General features: G+C 49.9%; 1 protein-coding gene across 1 annotated transcript in view; it reads left to right on the top strand.

Annotated features, from left to right (window-relative positions):
• The first annotated feature begins 335 nt into the window (after positions 1–335).
• The window catches only part of Nox5 (NADPH oxidase 5), a 49,934-nt gene continuing 31,619 nt past the window's right edge, over positions 336–18,650 (top strand). Inside the window, 14 exon segments of the mRNA XM_047539278.1 lie at positions 336–348; positions 3,207–3,350; positions 3,868–4,042; positions 6,209–6,332; positions 7,650–7,734; positions 7,737–7,799; positions 12,227–12,337; positions 12,340–12,436; positions 13,344–13,578; positions 14,803–14,956; positions 15,195–15,373; positions 16,421–16,603; positions 18,191–18,286; positions 18,288–18,318. Coding sequence (XP_047395234.1) covers positions 336–348; positions 3,207–3,350; positions 3,868–4,042; positions 6,209–6,332; positions 7,650–7,734; positions 7,737–7,799; positions 12,227–12,337; positions 12,340–12,436; positions 13,344–13,578; positions 14,803–14,956; positions 15,195–15,373; positions 16,421–16,603; positions 18,191–18,286; positions 18,288–18,318 — 1,690 coding nt within the window.

Below are 18,650 nucleotides of genomic sequence, written 5' to 3'. Positions count from 1 at the left end.
ATAAAAAAGTAGGACTCATGAATGTGAGGCCAAGAGCCTGGGGTTTAAAAAGCAGCTCTTCAAATGAATGTATAACAGGATCGCTGGGGAGTGTTTCTTAACTTTCTTTGTACTAATGCATGTTTTGTCAGTTTGACGTATAACTCTCAAAGCAGCAAAAACATCCAGAAGACTCCTTACTTTTTAGGGTGGTTTTCAAGACTGAGATGGGCCCTTTTTTACTATAGACCCTTTTGCATACCATCACCTGATGGGGCTTAATTGAGACAATGATCAATGAAATATGAAGGCAATGAAAACCAAATGTGGAGAAAGAAAAACTCAGAAGTGGGACTATGGTAAAACCTGGTGAGGTATAGGCTTGCCTAGGGAAAAAAAATGAGTTAGCCATCTCTCTCACCAAAGCTAAGTAATAGAATTCATGAAAAACAAGTCAGACTGGGTGCAGCCTATAATCCCAGTGGCTCAGGCGGGTGAGGCAGAAGGATCACAAGTTCAAAGTCAGCCTCAACAACTTAGTGAGGCCCTAAGAAACTCAGTGAGACCCTGTCTCTAAATCAAATACAGGGACTGTGGTTGTGGCTCAGTGGTAGAGTACTTTCCTGGCATGCACGATGCCCTGGGACCGATCCTCAGTACCTCCTATAAGTAAATAAAATAAAGATTCATCAACAACAACAAAAATTTAAATAAATAAAATACAAAAAGGGCTGGGACGTGGCTCAGTGGTTGAGCACCCTTGGGTTCAATCCCTGGGCCTTCCCCTGCCAAAAAAAAAAAAAACAGGTAAGGCCTGAGGCAGTGGCATGTGCCTATAATCCTAGCTGCTTGGGAGTCTGAGGCAGGAGGATCACGAGTTCAAAGTTAGCAAGGCCCTGTCTCAAAATATATAAGACAGGCTAGGGATGTGGCTCAGTGGTTAAGTGCCCCTGGGTTCAATTTCCCTGTATGGTGGGGGGAAAGGTAGGCATAGTGGCACATGTCTATAATCCCAGCTATTTGGGAAGGTGAGGCAAGAGGATAGCAAGTTCAAGGCCACTCTGGGCAACTTAGACCCTGTCTAAAAGATAAAAAATAACTCAGTTGGAAGAACCAGTTCGGCATGTGTGAAGCCCAGTAAAAATCAAAATGAAACACAGGAAATACTGTGTCTTTATCAAGAAAAAGCATTTGGGGAGATACATTTTTCTATTTAGTATCTAGAGCAAACTGTCTTTTTTCCCCTTCTTTTTTTTTGTGGGGGTGGGTAGGACAGTTTCCTTTCTAATGTCCTGTCCCATCCCCGCCACAGTTCCTTCAGGCATTCTGAAGTAAGTAGGTGGGCTTTAAACAGCATTCAGAAGTATATTTTTTGTAATGACAATTTGCATGACAAAAGATAGTTGCCTCTAGTTCCTATAACATGGGTGTTGTAGCTCCAGTGGACTCACCTGTCCATAAGATTGTATGATCTCTTTTTCTTTTGAGATAGCATTATTCTTTCTTGACTTTTTTCTTTTTTCCTTTTATGCTGGGATGGAACTCAGGGCCTTAGACATGTCTGGCAAATGCTGCACTACTGAGGAACACCCGAGCTCTTTTTTTCTTTTTCTTTCTTTTTTTTTTTTTTTTTTTTTGTATTCTTGAGAATTGAACACAGGGTCTCAGGCTATACCAAATTCTTTCCCACTAAGCTACACCTCTCAGCCCCCAGTTTTTTTTAATCTTTCATGTGTCTTTTTGTATCAGGGTGCAGCTGTTACCTCAATGGAAATCAACATTTCTGTTATGAATTTAGAGTGGATTGTCTTTGAAAGTCTCAATAAACTTTCTCCTTTTTGAAAAAAAAAAAAAAAAGATGCATGGGGCAAGGTATAAACAAAGAGGCATGATGGCCTCAAGGAACTGTTGTGAGTCCAGACAGCTGGAAGCTCTCTGAACACTGGCCTTTGGGGCTTCTCCAGAGACTTTGTTGTGTAGGCATGATTGAAGTGCGTACAATCATGTAAAAATGCAATGGGACATGATCTGGGTATGATCTGGGCTAGGGATATAGCTTAGTGGTAGAGCATGTGCTCAGAATGTGTGAGGCTCTCGGTTCAACCCCCAGCACAGAAAAGAGAGCAAGAGAGAGAAAAAAGGAAAGAAGTTATGATTTACATGTAATGGACTGAGTGGGAAACCCAGTGAGGCCCGTCTGTGCAGGTCCTCCTCAGCCTCTCTCTGCAGCACACCTTCTTCCGGGGTATGGAGCAGGACTCCTGAGATATGGGGGTCTGATCATCTATGAGACAAGGTAGGTCAGAGGATTTCTTTATGGCCCACTCCAGGACAGGAAGTTGAGGGAAGATAGAGTTTTCATAGCCTCCCTTGGGGAAGAGAAATTTTAGTTTCTAAGGCCCACCCTCGAAAAAGAGTTATAAGCCAGGAATTATGGATGAAAATATGTTTCATCATCATATCACAATCAGACACATCTAAAATCACCACTAGGTGGTCCTAATCTGCACCAGATGGCCAGAGTTATCATTTGGAGCTGATCTCTTGCCAGGCAGGAGGAAAAGTAAAAACCACTTTGAATTTGAGTGGTGTGGTGACCTTATCTGGGGAAGTATACAATTTCCCTGAAGCTTTTTAAAAAAGAGCTTGCAGACCCTCTTCTTTACCCCAGGCCCTTTGAGCTGGGAATCTCTGCATAGGACTATTCCAGTATATCTTTACACATTACGTTGGGGAGGAATTTAGCTCCATGCGTAGTTAAAGGCACAGTAGTCACCAGAATTAGCCGGGGTAGAATTCGTGCTAAGCCACCTGCACATGCTGCTTCGCCTCTCCAAGCTTCCCTTTAGAATGATGCTGGTGGTGCCACCAAGCCAGGCTGTGTGATGTATTCAAGTGACCATACATGGAAAGTTCTTAGCACAGTGCACAGCTCAGACAAGTGCTCAAACATTTTTGTTGAGAATCGATACTATTGAGACCGACAAAGTGGCACCAAGCAGGGCCTGACATAGACTGTTGGTGATTCTTCCATGACCCCCTCACGGCACAGGAGTCTCTAGAGGAAGGGAAAGTGAAAGACTCTGGATTGGATGGAAGATAGCCAACATCCTTCCCTACAAAACCCTGGCTCCGCCCCTGCTCCAGGCCTCCCAGTTAAAATTTCTCTGGACCAAGTGAGGCGCCAACCTGCATGAGGCTTGCTGAGGGGCTGTGGCTGTGAGCAGGTCTTCAGGGAAGTCAGGGAGGAGAATCTGGGTGTGTGGCTGCAGCACACACAGCAGCCTTTCTGGGATCTGTGGTCTGGAAGACAGAGAAAGGGCAAGCATGCCTGGAGAAGCAGCGGGACCAGACCCTGAAGGCTGCAGGGGGTGAGTGGCTCATTTGGCCAGCTTTCCATGAGAGGGACAAGGAAAAGTGGGGTTCTGTGCCTGTGGGAGATCTAGAAAGGTGGCTGGTCTGCCTTGGGCAGAAGTCAGGAGATCTGAGTTCTGCTCTTATCTTGTCACTAACTGTCCCAGTCTCCTCTCGCCACTTCCAGAGTAATCTGTTCACTCCCATTCTGCAGGCTGGCCACACCGATCTCATCTCTGAGAAGTGGGAGGTGCATACCAGATATTCTGTCCCTGCCTGCCCGGGCTAGCATTTACAGTCTGTGTTCCAGAGTTCTCGCTGCCCTGTGGAGGGACTTACTGAGGAGGGGTCCTGAGAGGCGAAGCAAGCAAGTCTGCTCATCCTGATTCGGGGCAGTATTTCTTCGATTGTGGGCCTCGACTAGCTTGCATGGGTCGCAAGCATCCCGGGTGCAGGTTAAATGTGCAGGTGCCCGGTTCACACTGGAGTCGGTGTGTCAGACTGCATTTTCACAAACTCTCCTGCTTCAGACAGGCAGGTTTAGCAGTGGGGGAAGCCTGCTCCTCAGGAGGACGGTGCTGGGGCTGTGGAGGACTGCCTTGAAACTGCTGAGCGAGACGCGATGGTCCTGGGGCACCGTGGTGGGAAGTCAACCACTGCTAAAGCTCCAGGACTCAAGGGCACCTGCGCCGACTTGGTGGCTCCAGAGGTAGGGAGCGCCTATCAGTGAGGTTAAGCTGAGTTTTTGCTTGGGAGGGGAAGTGGGTGGAGCTGGGGCTGGTGAGGAACCACCTAGAAAGCTCAGAGAAGCAGAATCTTAAGGAGGCTGATGTTGAGGCCCTGGGGGATGAAAAGGTCTGATTGGAAGTTCCCTTCCTCTTTTATTGTGGCCTTTTTCTGTGATGGCCCAACAGGAATGATAATAACAATACCTACCACATTTGACTACCCTAAAGGTCAAAGGGACAATGGACTAGGGACCCATATACTGAGGAATGAAGTGCCTGGCACACTGAAGGCCTGAGGCCTGCCTTGCCCAGGATGCAGAAGCTGGCCTGTGTTCTCGGGAGGCTGGGCATGGGCCTTGACACAGCCCAAGCCACCTAGGGCTGCAGGCTTTCCCAACTCTCTGCCTCTCTTCCTGCTCCAGAGTGAGGTGGGCCCTGGGGGCTTTGATCTGGCCCCTGGAAGAGGCTGCCTGGAGAACCCTCTGCTTGGTCCACAGGTCTAGTGGCTCACTAGAGCCATGGGTTCACAGATGAGGAGGGAACAAGCACCTGGTTAGGGGGTCTGTACGGAGAAGAGACCTAGTCCCAGTTCTGCCCAGAGTCACTTCGGGGTCCCTGGGAGGAATCTCTGTGTTCACCTAGGAAATACCAGACTTGCTTACTTGGAAGGTGGAGTTAGGCAAACATTATTTACATACACACACATACATGCAAACTTACCTTATATATACATTTGTATAACACACACATATAAACAAACATATACACACATATACATACATAATACGCTAAAGTGTATGTATGTGTGGGTTTCAATATGTATGTATACACATACACACACATATGTACCTATCACACATATATAACACAAAACGCAAGTTTATAAAGAGGTCAAACATAGAGAAACAGAAAAGTCATATAATTTGCACAGTCCCGAGCAAGCAAGGTTCCTTAGCAAGCCCTCCCTGAGGGTTTGGAAGTTCTGGCTGAGGGTTAAACCAGCAGCTCTGGTGCTTCTTTGGAATGCACCGTCCACGGCCCCAGGGCTGAGCGCCTCTGGCTCTCAAGGTCTGCTGCTCAGGGGCTGGCCCTTCAGCTCCTGGGTGAGGGTCCTGACCTGGGCGCCTGCTCTTGCAGGTGCCTGAGTGCTCAGGAGTGGGAGTGTCAGGAAAGAGTGATGAATAGAAGATGGGGGCAGAGGAGGCTGAGAAGGAGTGAAGCCCCAGGATGCCGAGGGTCACACAGAATGGGTAGGCAGCGGGGCTGGAAGGCAGGCCAGAGACCCCGGCATGACCTGGCAGGTGCAGAGAGGCAGCTGGCAAGGGTGGAGTGAGCTGGAGAGTGGCCCTCCATCGGGGAATTACAGTTATGCTGGGACGCACGCTAGGCAGAGGCTACCTCTCCCCTCCTTCTCCAAGCAATCCCGCACCAGCACCCATAGGCCCTCTCTACTGCCAGAGCCCTGTGACTGTTCCACAGAGAGGGGGGTTCTAATTTCCTCACTAAACTCTGCTCAGAGGGTCTGGGGGGAGAGATGGCTGATGCTGTGTGACAGCGTAGACTACACCCTGGGCCTGGAGTCCTGCCTGGGCCAGGATCATCCTAGACGTGTTGGAGCAGGGCCAGAGGCCCTGGGGCATACTAGCATGAAAGAGCTGACATGAACTTGAGCTCTGTCTCTGTGTCTAAAGTACTTTAACTGCTCTGAGCCCATTTCCTCTCTGCAAAGTGACATGGCCCACCAGAGACCCAATGAAGCAGGGGTGGTGGGAAGTACGGGGAACCAGGGAAGAGCTGCGGAATGTGAGGTGGAAAAGCCATCGTCACCATGGTGCGACGGCACTCCTGGAGCACGCCGCTCTCTGGCCTGATCCCTACCTTGGGGTCCACCTCACTGGAGATTTCTGTAGGCTCACTTTTCAAAGCCTACAGAAATGCAAGTCTCGGCCAGTCCCCATAGCAGGGAGGCAGGGCTGAGGCTGGGAGAGGAAGAGGCCTGACTGTGGAGGCTCCGACCTGCAGCCAAAGCTGAATGTATTGCGGACCCAGAGCCTGAGTTAGAGCGTGGCAGAGGTCCTGGCACCACTGGGAAGCCTCTGCAACCCTCGGTCACCCCAAACCCAGAAATTTGTCTCCTTTTCTCCCAGCACCACAAGTGCAGAGGAGGACGCCAAGTGGCTTCAGTGGGTGACACAGCAGTTTGAGAACATTGCCGGAAAAGACCGGGAGATCAACCTACAAGAATTCAAAAGAGCACTGAATGTGAAAGAGGCAAGTGACAACCCGAAGCAGGGGCCCTGCCTTTATATTTTATAGAGGAAGAACAAGCTGGTTCTGAGAGAGGTCTTGCAAGGAGTGCCGGGGAGTCCCCTGGGGTTCTCAGGGCTTGCAGCCCACAGCTAAGCAGCGCTGGCAACATGTTGCTGGGGCCCTCCCGGAGTTCTGAGTAGCCATGGCCCATCTGGGGTTTTCAAAAACACATGAGCTAGGTGTGGCGACACATGCCAAACATCTCAGTGATTCAGGAGGCTGAGGCAGGAGGATCACAAGTTCATAGCCAGACTCGGCAATTTATGAGACCCTGTCTTAAAATAAAAAAGAACTGGGGATGTAGCTCCGTGTGCCCCAGGGTTCAATCCCCAGTACAAAAGAGAAACAGAGAAAAAAAAAATAGGAAGAAGAAAAGAAACCCTACAAATTAGGAAGTCAGTAGAAGTCTCGAGAAACAGTGTTGACATCTCAGTTTCCACTAGCCTCGTGGGCAGAGCGGATGCTCTGACTTAAGCCTCTTTCCAGAAAAACATTTTTGAATAGTTGGTGTTGTGAAGCTGCCCCACCCACTCCAGCACACCCCCACACCTGACAAACAGTGCACACATCAGCAGAGACGAGAGGAGCTGTCCTCTGAGCTGACCTGGAATGGTGGCCGGGGTTGGCCAGTGAGCATTTGAGTATCCCTGTGGATCAGAAGCACGCTCAGAACTCTAAAGCCACGAGTCCTTCCACAGCAAACCCGAGGAAGGAACAAATGGCCCCCTCAGTGTAATGATCCAGTCCCATCAAAACAGGAGGCTGTGACCATGTCAAGATAAAGGTCACTTGCGGTGATAGACTGATAAAGGCATTACCCAAGGAACCCAGGGGAAGAGGAAGGAAGCCAAGGCATGGCTGTCTGTCCGCACCTCACACTAAGGAGCCCCTCCCTATCCCCAGGGAGGCACCCAGGCCTCTAAGCCCTGCCGGCCTTCATTCCTGTGTGTGTCAGGCCTGGAAAGCAGGCGTTGCACAGTACGTGACCGTTGAGTGACTGAGTCAGCGCTTAAGAACAAGCCATAAGTGTAGGCTGCAGAGAGCCTTCAGAACAAGACAAGAAAAGCACAGCGTCAATTCGATCTATTATAAGTCCCTGTCAAATTCACTTCTCCCTCACGGTTACCCAAGGGTGGGATGAGGCAAAGCCTAGGAGGACCTGCAGGGGGACCCTCGGCCCTTTTCCCACATCGGCCCCCCAGAGACCCGGACTGCGAGGCTGACGAGGCTGACCGGGTCTAGCCTGCAGCCACACCCCTCCCGCCCTCCCCTCCTCAGTCCTTCTTTGCAGAGCGTTTCTTTACCCTGTTCGACGGGGACGGAAGTGGCACCATCACCCTGGAGGAGCTGCAGGAGGCGCTCGCCCTCTCGCCCGCAGCAACCCCATGGACAAACTCAAATTCCTCTTCCAGGAGTACAATGTGGATGGTGAGGGCTCTTCCAGGGCTGGGGCTGGAGCGGGGAGAGTGCAGGGGTCCCCGAAAGAAGCCAGCCATCTCAGCGAAGTGCAAGGAGGCCCTACAGACCCGGCCTGGGCCCGGCTCCTCAGGAGAGGCTGCCCTTGGCTCCTAGACCTCCTGCAGTCCCCCTTCTCTGTGTCTGATCCCCGCCTCCCTCTGGGGCAGGAGACTCATGCCAGAAGTTTTCTTCTGTTCTTTTCTGTGGATGAAAAAAGAAATGACTTTGTTGCTTTTTCCTCACCATCACAATGATAGAAGCTCACCGTGAACATGTCAGACATTTCAGAAGGGTGTAAAGCAGGAAGCCAACATCACCCAGGACATCTTACCAAACTTCTTTCTACTGTCACACACACTCCACACACCTTTATAAAAGATGGGACTCTATATACATACTGCCTTTTTTTTTTTTTTTCTTTAAACAATATCAATATTTTTCATGTAAGAATACATTGCTTTACAGCATCATTTTTTCTTTTTTCTTTTTCTTGGTGGTGCTGGGGATTGAATCCAGGGCCTTGTGCTTGAGAGGCAAGCACTCTACCAACTGATCCCCAACCCATACAGCATCCTTTTTATCATAGTATATATATATATATATATACAATATCATCATATATATATATATATATATATATATATATACACAACGTCTGCCATTTTTAAGGGTGCAGTTCAGTTGCATTAACTGCATTCAGGGTGGTGCCACCATTGCTACCATCCACCTCCAGAACTTTCCATCTTCCCAAATTGAAACTCTGTACCTATTAAACACTAATTCCCCCTTCCCCTTCCCCCAGTCCCTGGCAACTGTCCTTCCACTTTCTATCTCTGAGAAGTTGAACACTCTAGATATCTCGTGTAAGTGGGATCATACAATTTTTACCCTTTCATGTCTTGTTTATTTCATTTAATATAATGTCCTCAAGTTTCACCAATGTTGTAGCATGTGACAGGATTCTATCCCTTTTTAAGTTTGAATAAAACTCCATATACCACACACACACACACACACACACTACATTTTGTGTATTCATTCATCTGTTAATAGACACTTGTTATGTTTCTAGCATTTGGTGATTGTGAATAATGCTGCTATAGACATTTGTATACAAATACCTTTGTGACGCTGTTTTCAATTCTTTTGGATATATACCCAGAAGTAGAATTGCTAGATCACATCATAATTCTGTGTTTAATCTTTCAAGGAATTGCCTTGCTTTCTACAAAGGCTGCAGAGTTTTATGTTCCTTCAGCAATGAACAATTGTTCCAAGTTCTCCACATCCTTTCTAATACTTGCTACTTTTCATTTTTTAATAGTAACTATCCTAATGGGGAGGAGTGGGAACTCACAGAGGTCATTGCGCTGTCTTTTAGTGCAGCTTCATGGTGCCCACGTATGCCATGCAGCATAGCTTAGCGGTTAAGGGCTCAGACTCTGAGGCTGGGCTACGTAGGTTCAAATCTGTTTCATCTCTTAACGTTTTAGCAAGTTACTTATTGAGGTATTTTGTTTATCTCAATTTCTTCAGTAATTAAATGAGGATAGAGATAATAACAATAGTATATACTCAGGATGAAAGGAGGATTAAATTAGTTAATTTATGTAAACCCAGAACAGTGCTTAAGCACAGGATACATTGAAGGGATCAGCTATTAAACTATTATTATCAGTGTAAGTACTGTTTACTTAAACTCCTTTACCTAAATGGACAATTACATTATACTTCCCCTCCTCTTGGCATTATAAACAGCATTTCCATGAACATCCTGATTTGTACATCTTTGAAGACTTATTTGATTATTTCCTAAGTATAAATTCCTGGAAAGACTTATGCTACATATTCAGGCAGAAGATTTCAAAAATGATATTTGAAGAGCAACGAAAGATAAATAAACACAGTGAGTTAGGACGCCCAGCCCAGCAGCTTCCTATTGCGGGCGTGGCCTCAGCTCTGCTGGCTCTGGCTTGACTGCAGGGAGGGAGGCCAATCTCCACAGCACTGGGGACCCGCCACAGCCCCTTCCTCAGTCTCTGGCATTCCTCTAAAAAATTCCCTGCTCTGCAACACGAACCTTTCTCAGCTCACACATCTAGACTTTCTGGGGCCAGAGCCAGTCACTTAGGGTGCTGGCTTTTTCTTCAGAGGAGTGTGAATGCTGATTTATTCTGCTTTGGTTTCTATTAAAAAAAAAAAAAAAAAAAAGGCAGTACCATCATTTGCCAATGTGAAGACCGAAAGGAAGAGCTGGAAGAGAGGAGGGGCTCTGGAAGAGACTGAGAGGAAGGGTCATTTGCCTTTTAAGTGCCTTCTTCCCATTTGTGCCTTTAATAAGTGCAAAGGCCATGGTTTGGAGTCTCAATTCAATGAGCAATGGGGAGCCATCAAAAAGTGTTACGCAGGGGAGTCACATGACTGGATCTGCATTCCAAAAATCTAAATCTCGATGCTCAGGAAGCAGGCATGGTCAACAGCCCACACAATCGGGGTGCAGTTTCCAGGAATGAGGTCTAGATAGATTGGGTGAGGTGGAAATGGGAGTTAGAGAACCCCCCCAAACAGAGTTGTTGACCATGCCTGTTGGGACTAATGACATGTTAACTAACTCAGGCTGACTCCTTACTTCCTGGTGGGTGAGCAGGATCAGGGCCTCAAAGGCCGTTTCAAGGGTTGGTGACGAATCAGACCACGGTCAGGGATTGGTTAACAACAGTTCCGCGAACGTGATCAGCTCGTGCTTACCATATAGTCCTATGGGACTCTCGCCTGCGTGAACCTCCCATGCCTTACTGACCTTTAAGCTGATTGGTTCCCGCCTAGCCTCCACCCTACATAAAAGCTGTGTGATTTCCTCAATAAACAAGTTCCTGCAGTGACTGGTCTCCCTGACGTGTCTGGTTGTCCTCCGCCCAGAGGGCTGGGAGCGGTCAGTCAGTCGACCCTACCTATCCCGGTCTGACCTTGTTGGGGAGTGTCCCCTTCCCTTGCCACTGGTCGAGAAGGGCAGGGGGGCTTAAGACCCCGACACATGCCTACTTCATGAGCATCTTCCACAGCCCCCTCTCCAGTCTCCGAGGGCCCCTCATCACTGACTGCTTCCTGAATGCCAAACTTTGCTCACACCTGGGGTCATCAATGATCTGTTAAGTAGAGGTTGGTCTGTAACAGGTGGAAGAAGAAATGTGCACAAAGGTGGGAGAAAGACAGAGGTGGAAGAAAGAAAGCTTGTGGTTTTGTGGTTTTGTGGTCAGAGAGCAGTCTGTTAGACTCTACACTAATGTGATTGTGGACTTTGACTTGGGCCCAAATAGTGATCATTACACTGATAAGAATTCCCACGTATATGCAATTTCTTCCAGACACTGAGTTAGATGCTTCACAATTGTCCATTATCCTTGAACCAAATCTGGAAGGGAGGAATTATTATCCCTGTTCGATACATGGGCAAAGAGAGGGTCTGTACTCTAAGGACTTACAGCCACCATCACATTTCAAGGGGCAGAAGCAGGATGCTACTTGGCATTGTCTGCACCCAAAGCAGTCCAAGCACCCATTCATCCCAGTCCCACCCTGATGCTTAGGAAGAACAAACAAAATCACAGAACAAAATATTCCAAATCTTATCCTAGTTGTTTTGACTTCTCTTACCCATCACTCTTTTTTTTTACCTTTTCCTTTTTTTAATTAATTAATTTATTTATTTATTGAGATACAGCCCTTTTACTTTTTATTTGGAGACAGGGTCTCACTAAATTGATCAGGCTGACCTTGAACTTGCGATCTTCCTGCATCAGTTTCTGAAAGTAACTGGGACTACAGGTGTGTGCCAGTGTGCTGGGCTGTCCATCACACTTTTAATCACTCATGTTCACATAAAGCTGGGCTGGAGTGCTCAGCTGAGGCCTCTCTAGGACAACATAATAAACATTGTGCTGTAAGTTGGAGAGCAACAGGGCCCTCTCCCTCAACACCACCCCATATACAGTCTGCCTCATGGATAACGAAGGCTGGGTGGACAGTTCCTTATAGATTAAGCAAGTATTTTTTTTCTAGGCAGATGGTCTTGGAAGTTGAGTGGTACTTAGCATATCGCAGATTCTGGAGAAAGGCATCCACGGAGGTCAAAGAGTCTCCAGACTTGAGGAGGCCCTCATTTCTGTTGAGCTAGGCAGTAGGGAGCCATGGAAGGTTTCTGGGCTGCACGAAGGTGACATTTGGTCTTTTGATTGTCTTGTCTTTGTGCCTAAGGGGAACTGGTTGGTTGAAGGCTGAAGGTGGGTGAAGAGAAAACACCCACTACCCGATACAATGTGCGTGCAGGGCAGGGGGCGTCCGCGGGGCTCCCGCGGGGCTGCCGCAGACCCTCCACTCCCTCCGTCCTCACCCGACAGGCAGCGGCTCGGGGGACGTGGACGAGCTGCGCCTGGTGCTGCAGTCGTGCCTGCGCGAGAGCGCCATCTCGCTGCCCGAGGAGAAGCTGGACCAGCTGACGCTGGCGCTCTTCAGGCGGCCGACAAGGACTGCAGCGGGGCCATCACCTTCGACGAACTCCGTGAGGAGCTGCCGCAGTTCCCCGGAGTCGTGGAGAACCTGACCATCAGGTACAGCTGGGCTGCTCAGGCGCTGGCACTGCCCGCCTCCGGCTAAACCCAGGTCGGGAGCCGGGCGGGCGCCCTCCCAACCCAGCCCCGCATGCCCTTCCTCCAGGGAGTACGGTCGGTCCTGCAGGCAGCTACTCCTTTACTTCCATTTTTTCTGCACTGTCTCTTCAGAATCAATTCACAGTTTTAAGCACCTACTACGTGCAGGAGGCGCTTTCACAGTGCATTTTATAACCTGTACCCCTTTTTTTTCAAAAGGAAATTAAAAATACTTGTGAATAACTTGCCTAGGATCACACAAATAATTAGCACAGACATTTATTCAATAAATATTGACCAAATAGCTCCTACCTGTCAAGCACCGTTCTAAAAAAATAGCAATACCATGGCAGGGACTGCTGGGAGACAATCCAGAGACATGTAATTCATACTAGTAAACAAATAAACTAGAAAAGTACACGATTAGTAAATCCTGTGGAGAAAATCAGTGGAGTGTGACCACAGACCTGTCTGTCTGAACAGTGCCGACTTTGAGATCCATTCTTTTTGTGTTTTAACTTTCTTGTGGGTTACTTGCCAAAGCAGATTCTTCTCTCCTTTTTGATTGCCATTTTTTTTTTAAATGGGGGATGTAAACAGAGGTAATAAAAAGTAGCTGTGGTTGTGGCATCCAACAAACCAAAGTTTTATCCCACTTCCACCTGTGTGACAGTGATCAAGTCACTTGACTTTCTGTTTCTTAGTGGGAAAAAAAACTGGCTTACTTGCCACAAGGCTAGAAGGAGTTGGTGGACCACAGCAGAGAGAGGTCTCTAGGTTCAGACTCCCAGGACCCTTCTCCCTGCACAGATTCTTCCCCTCCCCTGCCCCCACTGCATCTGTCTGAGCAAAGTCCCCTCTCCTGCAGTGCTGCCTGCTGGCTGACACCACCTGCCAACTGCCCTGGTTCGCACAGGCCACACCCACTGATATCTGCCTACTGGCACAACCACTGCAACCAGCTGCTCTGCCTGGCCACCTACACTGGCCTCCAAGTGCTGCTCTTTGCACTGGCAGCAAGTGCACACCAGGCCCTTGGTACAGGCATCATGGTGGCCAAAGGCTGTGGCCAATGCCTCAAGTTTACCTGCAGCTTCATTGCGGTAGGGCTCCACGGGCACGTGGCAGGGAAGCAGGCGGGGAGAATGTGGGTTCCTTATGGGCACAGCACAACATACTGACACCTAGAAATAGCAGGGCAGGCTGGCATCTTAGAAATCAGCTGGCCCAGACCTAGAGGTGGAGGCTGAGGCCCAGAGAGGGACAGTGACTTGTCTAGTCACACAGTCACTTAGGAATAACATAACTGGCATTTTGGTGCACTTCCTACGTATCAGGATTGGTGATGAGTAAGTTTCATCTGATCCTCACAACAACCCTATGGCAAAGCCTCTGCAGGGCTCCATTTAGAGAGAAAAAACTTCAGGACGCCTCTAATTTAAGTCCCACTGTGATCCTCTGCACCATGGAGTAGGTCTTCAAGCATTTTGGACCTCCATGCCTGCAGTTAAAACAAAACAAAAACTCCTCATGTGCACCTTTCCTTACATGCGTGAGCTCTTCTCATTAGCTAACAGAGCTATGGCACAACATCTCCGTAAGGCCAGACTTCCCCTCAACAGTCAGGGATGCACATCTCTATTTTAAACAGGCTTCCTGGTAATATCGGCTCCTTGTCAGAGTGGGCTTTATTTCAACCCTATAACCAACTGACAGACTTCATACTAGGAATGCAGGGCACGTGACTCAATCTCTTGATCTGTCACTCTTGAGTTATTAACACTACTTCCAAGCTGCAGCTTCCCTGCAGGGAATCCTTTTAAGCTGTTTGCCCTTCCCGTGAAGGTAGTTAGCGTAATTTAGTTAAAGCAGACACTGTCGTCTGTGGGGTCACCTATCTGAGCACACACAGATCCACCAACGGCCAATGATAAAGTGAGAAGCCTCCGCCAATTGCTGTGCATTTTGGAAAGTGGGGTCTTCCTTCTCCCAGGACACCTTGAGAATGGCACATGCCAAGTGCCCATCTGACATCTGCGCTAAAGAGGTACCATGTCCATGCAGACGTTCACGTTAGCAAAAGTTTCTGTGTTTCTCATCATTTAGATAGAAAACAACACAAGCAGGCACTCTAGCATTTTCTTCCCACACTGATTCTGGAGACCCTCCTTTAGAGACCCCAACTGTGGACCTCAGGGAGCAGCAAAGGCTGGGGGGCAACGTGGGCCATTCAGGGAGCCCAGGAAGCTCAGGAGATGCAGGCACACCCAGCTGGGGGAAGGACAGGTGGGAGCTGCAGGGCGGGGCTCTTGCCACTGTACCCGCAGGTGCTGATGCTCAGGCGCTGCCTCACGTGGCTACGGGCCACATGGCTGGCTCAGGTCCTGCCACTGGATTACGCTGTCCAGTTCCACCAGCTCATGGGCTACACGGTGGTGGGGCTCTCCCTCCTGCACACTGTGGCCCACGTTGTGAACTTTGGTGAGTGGTCTAGGGAAGGGCTGGGGGTACCAGGGCCTCTCACAACCCCTGAATTACAGAGCCCCCTGCTCCAAACATGGGTGCAGCCCCTGTGTGTCCTGCCTGCCTGAGGAGGGGGAGCAGAGGGGCCCATCGTAGACTCTGAACCAAAGTCCCCATCTGGGCCTATCTGATGGGAAGGCGCAAGGGCCCCAGCAGCAAGGTGGAGTGGGAAGAGTGGTCTTGTGCTTGTCTGCAGCACTCCTGGCTCAGTCAGGGGCCAGCCCCTTCCGGTTCTGGGAGCTGCTGCTCACGACCAGGCCTGGCATCGGCTGGGTATACGGCTTGGCCTCCTTGACGGGTGTTGCGCTGCTGCTGCTGTTGCTGCTCATGGTCGTCTGCTCCAGCCCCTGTGTCCACAGGAGTGGTCACTTCCAGGTGCCCCAGCTCCTTTGCCTCCCTCCAGGCGGGGCTCCCACTTTCCTTATTTGCTGTGTCTCCATCTAATGACTTGCACCAGAACCCTGGAAGGCCCCAGACTGGTCTGCATGCTATTTGTGTGTGATCTGGGCTCTGCCATTGGGCCAAGTTCACATCTGCCACCTGAAGATGGCAGATTCTGCCTTTTTGCCATCTTACCCACTTCCCCCAATTGGTATAATAAGTTGGGCTCAAAATGGCGCAGGGGAAAAGAAACATAGGCTTGCCAGGGTTCAAATCCCCACCCCATTATCACTACCCACTCAACCTCTCTGAGCCTGTTTCCTCATCAGTAAAATGAGGTTTGATTCTTTACCTTTGACATTATTTTAGGAATTACATGACATAGTATATGTGACACTTCTGTCCTCTTGCTTGGCACACAGTGCTCTGAAAATGTCAGGTCCCTCTTCACTTCCTGCCTCCAGCCTGCTCAGGATGCAGGAGGTCATGGCCAACCTGGTTTGGAGACTGTAACTGTGTCCTGGACTGAACTGGTCACAACAGAAATAGATGCCACAGAACCCCACCGTGGCAGCAGCAGGTTTTGAAACAGGAACCCACATCCTTCTTGACTGATGAGGACACTGAGGCTCAGAAATGTCCTGAACTTTCCCAGGGTCCCCAGACTAGCAGCAGAGCAGGTAGTAAGCTGTCTTCATTCTTCTCCTCACCCAGAAACCATTCCTGTTTTTCCCCCTCTCCCTCAGAGTATGGGACAGTGAACAGGGACATTGGTGCTCATGATCCCCTTGTGGTCACTCTGCTCTGCCCAGATCTTTGCCAGGCGGATTTCAGATGTTTGCCTCTGAATCAGAATCTTCCCCTGCAGACTCCCTGGTCGAGCCCAGAACAAAGAAGCAATGAACCTGTTACCTCAGCCTCTTACCTATCCCTGTCCCCAGGAGAGGGTCAAGGCTCTGGGCTTTGAGGATGACCCTGAGTCCTGGCTCTGTGCCACCTCCAGGCCTCAAGCTTGGCATTGACCACCCTATACCCCCACAGGTCTTCTACTGGACCCACCTGTCCTACCTGCCCCTATGGCTCCTGCTCATCATGCACGGGCCCAACTTCTGGAAGAGGCTTCTGGTCCCAGGCATCTTGTTCTTCCTAGAGAAGGCCGGGGGGCTGGCCCAGACCCGCATGGCACCCCTACACATTGTGGAAGTCAATCTCCTCCCCTCCAAGGTGCAAGGGGGGCCCTTTTCCTCTAACCCTGAGTGGCAGGTGGTAGGGTGGAGCACTGGGAAATTTGTTAGACCCCAAGGAAATATGTGGTGGTATGACTGCAGCCCAGTTGCTGGAGGAGACACATAAGATGTAAGACCTGGTCCAACCTTTCAGGAATGGTGGGGTAGACAGGGAAAGGCCAGGTTCAGGGAGAACATTCCCAATTCAGCTCAGTAAGCATATGTTAAGTGCCTGCAAGGTTCCAGGCCCTGCGATAAGTCACACAGACAGAGGACAGCTCAAGTACTTCCCTGCCCTCTAGGGAGCTAACCCTTTCACTGTGGAGAGAGGAGGAGGGAAGTGTCAGGGAGTATTAAACCCCCATCTTTGGGAGGTAAGAGAAGCCTTCAGAAAAAAATAAAATAAAGAGGTGATGCCACCTCAGGGTTTTGAGGGATGCATAGGAATTTGCTAGATACGCAAGATAGGAAAGGGTATTGGTAGGAGAAAGAATAGCACAGAAAATACACAGGTGAGTGGGCACGCTGTGCCTGAGGGACCTCTAGCAATTTAACCTAGCTCAAGTTGAAGGAGAAGCTGGAGAGGTGGGCAGGGCATGGCCATGAAAGACTTCCTTGGCTTGGAGCGCCCCCTGCAGGCCATGGGAAACCCCTGCACCTGTTAGGAGGAGATGTGTGTCTGCTGGGGCAAATTCAGACAATTCCTGTTCTAGCTAAATTTCTTCAGTTTCTCTGTGGAAAGTCTTGGAGAAGATCCTTTGGGAAGCACTAGCAAATATGAAGCCTGTAGCTTGTGAGGCCTTGACCCTGAGGCAGTGGCCATGGGATGGCAGGGCACCTACCACAGAAAACTCACGAGGTAGCACTGCATTTTGGGGTGAGTGAGGAAGGAGCCTAGGCCATCTCCCAGGTGTCTGAGTGGCGCCCTTGACAGAGGCAGTGCTGCGTGGGTCATCTCTGGACAGCTTGAGTTTGAGAATACAGGAAGCTAAATGATGAGGCTGCCGTTGGTGAGCAGGCTCTGGAGTCAGACAACCTCTGGTTATATCTCACAGTCCCCTGCCTGGTGGCCCTGGGCAAGTTATTTAACCTCTCTGAGCCTCAGCTTCTTGTCCCTAAAGTGGGGGAAACCAGGATTTGTATGATCAGGTCGCTGTGAGGACTCAAGTTCATGCTCACCGTGCTCCTCAAGCTCTGGTACATAGCAAGTGCCCAGTAAACTAGAGCTAGTGTCCAGGACTATGCTCTTGCTCAAGGACAGAGGCCCACTGCAGCTGGGATGCCAGCCAAATGCTGACAGGAAGTGCTATGGAAGTCCCAAGAGAGGGGCGGAGCAGCCCAGGAGGTTTCACGAGGGAGGAGGAAGTGGGGTAAAACTGCGAGCAGCCCTTCAGCACAGCCCCACTGTCCCCTGACTGACCGTCACCCACTTCCAGGCTGGCAGGCTGACTGCAGGGTGAGCCCCACTCAAAAGCAGAGACCTTGTCACCACTGGAGGAGGGGGCGGCCCAGGCTCTGCCATCTGTTCCAATGCCCCTGGCAGCTCTGGGGCCGAGGATGACCTGGCCTCCTCCTTCTCTCTCAGGTCACTCAGCTCCTCATCAAGAGGCCCCCTCTCTTCCACTATAAGCCTGGGGACTACTTGTACTTGAACATCCCCTCCACGGCTCGCTCTGAGTGGCCACCCCTTCACCATCAGCAGTGCGCAGAAAGGCACAGCAGCAGCCCCCACTCATCACGCACTCGCCCAGGGCCTGCCGCCGACCTAGTGCAGGCTGGGGGCTTGGAACATGGTGCCGAACAGGACCAGAGAGAGAGTTGTCTTCAAACGGCTCCCTCGGAAATGGGGCAGTCGTGCAAACTCTGTCCGAATGGGGTGGCAAGGGCTGTCACAGCTGCCCTGGAAGGTTGTGGGGAGGTGGTGGGGAGGCTTCTCAGACTCAGTGGCATTTCTGCTGGATCTGAAAAGGTTAGTAGGAGTTTACTAGACAGGAGAGGAGGTGTGGGAGGAGCGGAGGGACCAGCGTGAGCAAAAGGAACGGTAG

The sequence above is a fragment of the Sciurus carolinensis genome, chromosome 2 (assembly GCF_902686445.1).
Source record: "Sciurus carolinensis chromosome 2, mSciCar1.2, whole genome shotgun sequence".
Taxonomy (NCBI): domain Eukaryota; kingdom Metazoa; phylum Chordata; class Mammalia; order Rodentia; family Sciuridae; genus Sciurus; species Sciurus carolinensis.
The sequence above is the reverse complement of the archived record's forward strand: the minus strand, read 5'-3'. Positions and strand labels throughout refer to the sequence as shown.